Raw genomic sequence first — 6,306 nt, 5'->3', positions numbered from 1 at the left:
AAAGAGAAAGAAGACAAGAAAAGAAAGGAAAACGCACATTCACGTATTCCTAAAATAAAAATTATAAGAGGGGAAAAAAAAGTTACTGGAAAACAATTTTTTTTCAAAAAAGGTAAAAATTAAAGATTAATAATAGTTTTAGAAAAGGAAAAAGAAATTTTATATGTATATGGTACCAAAAAAAAAAAAAGAAAAAAAGAAGAAGAAAAAAAGTCCTTTGATTTTTTTTGGGAGGGATGGGAAGAATCCTGTATCTCCCTTGTGTCTGTAACCAGCCTCTTGTTGAAGTCTCTGGTCAGCTTGAGGTCCTGTGGCTTGATTGGTTTCTTAAGTCAGTTTGTTCGAACAGGCAGAAAAATGCTCTGCTTTACCCAAGATTTTGAGATCCCCCTCCCAGGTTAGTTTACTGGGAGGGTGATCTGCTTTGAGAATCACAAAGGAGGGGGATGCAGTGATGAGGCTAGGTTCTGGGTAGAGTTGAGGCCTTTCAACAAACAGTAGCTTTTCCCTGGGGCTATTTTGTGAAAAACTCACAGAGCCCAGCCTGGAGTCATTCTCAGGGTTTCTGTTTTTCAATTGATTGTTGAGGCTGCTAGAGGGAGGGGCAGCCTCTGGCTCTGTTTACCCAGTGGGGAAAGCCACTCCTATGGCTGGCACCTGAGCTGGGTGACTTTTCCCTGGATGGAGCTGAGTCTGGCAGGTCACTTCGCTGTTAAGTTCTTGTGACCTGCTAAATGACTCGTTTTATTCCAAGGCCTGAGTTGGAGCTAGCAGCTCCTCCGAGCTTTGAAGGATCCAAGATGGAGATCTCCGGTACTGGAACTTTGAAGGAGAGAGGACGTCAGGCTTCTACTCCTGCTGAGTCTTGGTTCCTGGGTCGTCTCTGGTCTGCGAACTGCAGGATGAAGATGTCTGCTTCTTGTCGGTTCTTGCTGGTGTTGTGTCCCGACCCGCAGGACGTCAGCGAGGGCAGTGAACCTAAGTTAGAAGGAATGAAGGGACAAGAGACACGAAGAATGACAGCAAGACAAGGATTCTGATCAAGCTGCAAATTTTTATTTTTCACACAGGGGTATTTATATGCTTGGAATAAGGAAGCTTTTTCATTGGCCATTAAGGAAGCTTTTTCATTGGCCATAGCAGTGCAGGATATTTACTTAGGGCAGGAGGAAAGGGTGGTCATTAGCAGTTGTAGGATGTTTACTTAGGGCAGGATGAGGGTCGGATTTGGATTCTGTAAACTCAGCCTCAAGATGTTCCAGTGAGATAGTCAAGCCTATTATGTTGAGAGACTCAACTTTTGGCTCCCGACAGTGTTGAGTAGAATCCGCTTGCCCGCTGCGTCTGGCTCCTTCGTCCCGGACTCTCTGTGGCTCAGGTATGGCCGCGGCCGCCGCCGCCACAGCCACCGCTGCCGCCGCCATAGCAGCTGCTGGCAAGAGCTCAGATGTGTCTCATTGCCTTGGCTTCCCCTCTCTTGCCTAACTCTCTGTCCTGTGATGGCACACTTGGTGTGATTCTCTGGCTTAGGACTGTTCACTGGAACTCTAAAACTGCTTTCTATGTGAGAGCTTGTTCAGATTCCAGCTTCTCCTCCGCCATCTTCCCAGAACTCAAGATTATTTTTGTCCTATTAACCACCACCAGTAATTTTTTGTTTTCATGGTGGTAGTTATTCTGACAGAGATTAGATCAAATCTCAGTATATGTTACTTTTCTGTGTGTGTGTGTGTGTGTGTGTGTGTGTGTGTTTGCGCATGCACGCACCAGTCCTGAAGCTTGAACTCAGGACCTGGGTACTGTCCTGGAGCTAATTTGCTCAAGGTTAGTGCCCTACCAGTTGAGCAACAGCTCACTTTCAGCTTTCTGGCATTTGAGTAGAGATAAAAGCTTCACAGATTTTCTTGTCCAGGCTGGCTTTGAACTGCAATCCTCAGTTCTCAACCTCCTGAGTAGCTAGAATTACAGGCATGAGCTTCCAGCGCCCAGCTGGATATATCCTTCTAAATGTGTCATCCCACACAGAAAACAAAAGGACAAATGTACTAAGGTCCACTGAAATAGTCTCTGTTGAAGTTTTCTCCTGATAATGATTTCATGAGCCAGAATGCTTCATTAGTCAAGTTTGTTGTTGTGTTGTTGTTGTTTTTGTCAGTCATAGGGCTTGAACTCTGGGTCTGAGCACTGTCCCTAGCTCAAGGTTAGCACTCTACCACTTGAGCCATAGTGCCACTTCTGGCTTTTTCTGCTTATGTGGTGCTGAGGAATCAAACCTAGGGCCTCATGCTTGCAAGGCAAGCACTCTACCACTGAGACACATTCCCAGCCTCCATTATTCAAGTTTTAAACTGAAACTTTTTCTTTTTCTTTGTGTCTCCTTTCCTCACATAGGGGTGGGTTTCAAAACTAATATTCTTTTTAAAAAATCTATTGTAAAAGTGATGTACAGATGGGTTATAGTTACATAAGTAAGTTATTGAGTACCATTCTTGTCTAATTTGTTACCCCCTCCCTCATTTTTCTATTTCTTTCCCCCTCAAGCCCCATATGTTGTAATGATCATTTCCAACATATTGTCTTGAGAGTATCACTACTGCATAGGTTCCCCCTTTGTCCTTTGTCTCACCATTTTGTTATTCCCCTTCCCTTCCCTAATTCAGATAAATGTAAATACAATACCCATGGTACCAAAATCAAATACAGTGAGAACAGGGGTTAAACCATAGTGGGGAAAACACAAAAGAAAACAGAAATCACCTAGTATATTAAGAACAACAACAAAGAAGAACCCCTTGTGTCCATGTCATGGAATCATTTCATATATGGTCATATGTACATAGCTAGCAGACCTGAGAAACTACTCTTCTGCTGTCCTCATTTGCTTAGCAAATCAATAAGGCTTATTTACCTTTTCTTTAAAACTATGTTCTCATTACTTAGGAATGGGCCCTGACTTCAGGGATAGAAATTTCAGTAGCACAAAAAGATAGAAGATATTTGAATTCATTTTTAATAGAATTAATTCCATCTATCCAGATTAGGAATGATCAGAAGGAAGATGGGGCTACCAAGAAGAATTTAAGGAAAAACAAAACTAACAAAACAAAATCCATAAGTTTCTACTTACAAATTATACAATATTGAGGCATGGAATAGTAACCATCAAGGTGTGTGTTGGATGATAAGATAAACAACTCAATTTGTAGATATCATAATCTACTAACCCATATCCTAACATAACAAAGAAATGAATATTCCTTGTCAAATAGCCCCAGTTAAAAATAACATAAAGTGAGAAACCTATACTCCTCTCATGGCAGCTACTCTTACTTTGTATCATATTTATCTGATAGTGACAAAAACATACACTGGGTAGAGATCTCTCTTTCCTTGACCTTTCCAGCCCTCACCATAGCCATTACATGATATTGTCATTCCGATGGTGTAATCACCTCCTCCAAGGTCCTCCCCCTTAATATCTTTAAGTGACAATGAATATCAACATGAATACTAGAAGGGACAAATATTCAAACCAGATCAAATAAAGCATGCCAAAGATGATAACTATGATGACTATCCAATAAAAAAATGTGAAGCCATAATTTAAGAAACAATGGAGTGAGAATTTAGACATTAAGATGAAAAGTATGCTGTACTAAGTATATATTGAGAGGAAGATGAGTAAATGAACTACCCATTAGATAAGCATAATAGTGTCATTGAATGGAGCAGGAATTTTGAAAGAGTAAACTGGATAATATATGACACTGAAATATGTGAAATCTCATCTCATCTGCCACCCAGGTATATACCTTGAAGACAACAGAAGCAGAGGTGATTTGGGAACAATAGCAACATCTGGATCAGGTACTCTGTCTCTATGGTCTGGAAAAGTAAGGGAAGGGACACAGCGGGAGAAGTAAAACACCAAAGGTTTATTTAAAAAAAATGCAGAACTCTTGCCAAACAGGAGCAGTCTCAAGGGAGGGTACAGCCTGGAGTGAGTAATGTGGAAACTAATAAATTCTCTCTAGGAGAGAGCTACATGACTCTCAAGGTCACTGGACAGCTTCTGGAACATATTAATTCCTAGACCTATACAGAAACAGTGTGCACAAGCTCTCCATATATCCTTTAGCTTCTGTGACTGAATATCCATTTTGATATAAACGTCTAGGGACTAATAAGTCACAGTATATGTGAAAGTCTTCCAGGAATAATGGACTTCTTGAAGAGTAAAAAGTGCCGAGCATAAGCCTGAACAGAAGTATGTTTAAAATGACAAATGGACAGAAAAACAAAAAAAAAAAAGAGTTAAGATATAGCACAAAAATAAGTATGAAAGCATAAACTAATCTTCAATGTATAATGCCCTGGGTTCAATTCCTCAGTACCACATAAACAGAAAAAGGCAGAAGTGGTGCTGTGGCTCAAATGGTAGAGTGCTAAGCAAAAGCTCAGGGACAATGCCCAGGACTGAGAAAAGAAGGAGGGTGGAGAAAGGAGGGAGAAAGTGGGGAAGGAGGGAGGGAGAGAGGAAAAGGGAGAGAGAGGGAGAGGGAGAGGAGAAAGGGAGAAAGGGAGAAGGGGAGAAGAAAGGGAGAAAGAAAAGAACTATAAGTTTAACATAAGCTAATTAAGGAAAGACATAGAAATGACTTGTTTTTAAATACACACAAACTTGGAAGTGGTGCTGTGGCTCAAGGGGTAGAGTGCTTGCCTTGAGCTGAAGAGCTCAGGGATAACGCCCAAGCCAGAGTTCAAGCCCCACGACAGACAAAAATAAAATAAAATAAAAGATCCTAAATACACACAAACTTGTCAGGCATAAATATTTTAAAACTCTATCCCTAAGAGATTTTCCAAACTGTGGGGAAAATAAAACTAATTACAAATGCCAAAATCAAGTAATTATATTGCATCTGAAAATACCTACTTTAAAAATCAGTATTTTGAGAAGTAGGAGATGGGATCTAACCCACATGAAAATGTTTTGAATGAAAACAGAAAGTATGTTGAAGACATACTTAGTGGATACAATGAGGTCACAGAGACACCTATAAATTGCAAGTTCATATATTTGACTGTGTTCCAACACTATAAAAGGTCAGCACACAATGAGAATAACTGAGTGTCTGTTTTTCACACAGCCATGGACTCAGAAGAGTCCAACACAGACTCTCTGCTCAAAGGAAAAAGGAGGCAAGACCTCCAAGAGATGCTGACAGAAGTAGGACTGTCTGTTGAATATTGGTTGCCTAAGCTACAGCAACATCTCGGTGTGAGCTGTGCCCAAGCCTTACAATACTTAGAAGAAAAGGACCTTCAGAAACTGAAGTCCCAGGTACAGCATTCATGGGAGAAAAAGGCCCTGGAGAAGTTGATTGACTTGGCACAATCAAATAGTATGTCAGCCTTGGACAAGTCACCAGTGCAGATGATAAGGAAAAGGCAAAAGCAGGCAGAGCAGACACTGGAGGAGCTGAAGGATTTGCTGTTAGAAGGAAGGTGCAGACAAGAAGAGGCAGTGAGGAGAAAAGAATCAGAGCTGAGGGAAGTAATGGAGATCCCTGAACAATACTGGCCACTACCTGAACAGCCACTAAGCAAGGTTGTGGAAAGCATTCAGACACAACTCAGTCTCACTGTGCAGACACTGTCCCACAGACAAAACCTCCCAGATAGAGATGTGGTAAGAAGGGCATCTGGAGGACTGGCCCTGCAGGGAATATATAAAACCAGTCATCAAATGGATCTAATCCAGAAGAGAGAAGAACTACTCAGTGTCCCCAAGGAATTCTTGCTTCATGGCCCAGAGCAAGGCACACGGATGGAAACTAGAGAATTTACATCTTCTCATACAGAATCCATGTTTACCAGGATTATAGAGACCCTGGGTTTCCGTGTAGCTGCCTCAAGCAAAGGTGAAGGTTGGGGTTTTAATTTAGAAGCTGGTGTGGATGGAAGCACACATTCGGAATCCAAGGAGACTCAACAATCATCGTCTAAGAAAACTTACTTCTGCTCAAGCAAGTTCAGCTACATCCCCTTGGCCTCCTGCCACTTTCCCATGGATCAACTCCAGCTCTCCAAGGCTGCTTTCCAGGAACTGAAAACCATTGAAAAACTTCTGAGTGAGACTTCAGATTCAGACAAACTGCAATTACTGAGGCAGAGAACTGAAAACTTCTTCCTCAGATTTGGTTCCCATGCTAACCAAGGACCCCTGCACCTGGGAGGAATCTACTGGTGGAAGGCCACTGCAGAGGGTTTCCAGAGTCACCAGATGGCTGAGGTGAAGCACCA

The 6,306-nt window shown here is 41.7% G+C and overlaps 1 protein-coding gene across 1 annotated transcript in view; it reads left to right on the top strand.

The window, feature by feature from the left end:
• The first annotated feature begins 3,842 nt into the window (after window positions 1–3,842).
• Window positions 3,843–6,306, top strand: part of LOC106000343 (interferon-induced very large GTPase 1-like) — a 14,573-nt gene continuing 12,109 nt past the window's right edge. The window contains exons 1-2 of the mRNA XM_013035595.1: window positions 3,843–3,867; window positions 5,151–6,300. Coding sequence (XP_012891049.1) covers window positions 5,153–6,300 — 1,148 coding nt within the window. The 5' untranslated portion in view covers window positions 3,843–3,867; window positions 5,151–5,152. The remainder of the gene's footprint in view (window positions 3,868–5,150; window positions 6,301–6,306) is intronic.

This window comes from Dipodomys ordii, unplaced genomic scaffold (genome assembly GCF_000151885.1).
Source record: "Dipodomys ordii isolate 6190 unplaced genomic scaffold, Dord_2.0 Scaffold216, whole genome shotgun sequence".
Taxonomy (NCBI): Eukaryota; Metazoa; Chordata; class Mammalia; order Rodentia; family Heteromyidae; genus Dipodomys; species Dipodomys ordii.
This window is presented reverse-complemented; position numbering and strand designations above follow the sequence as displayed.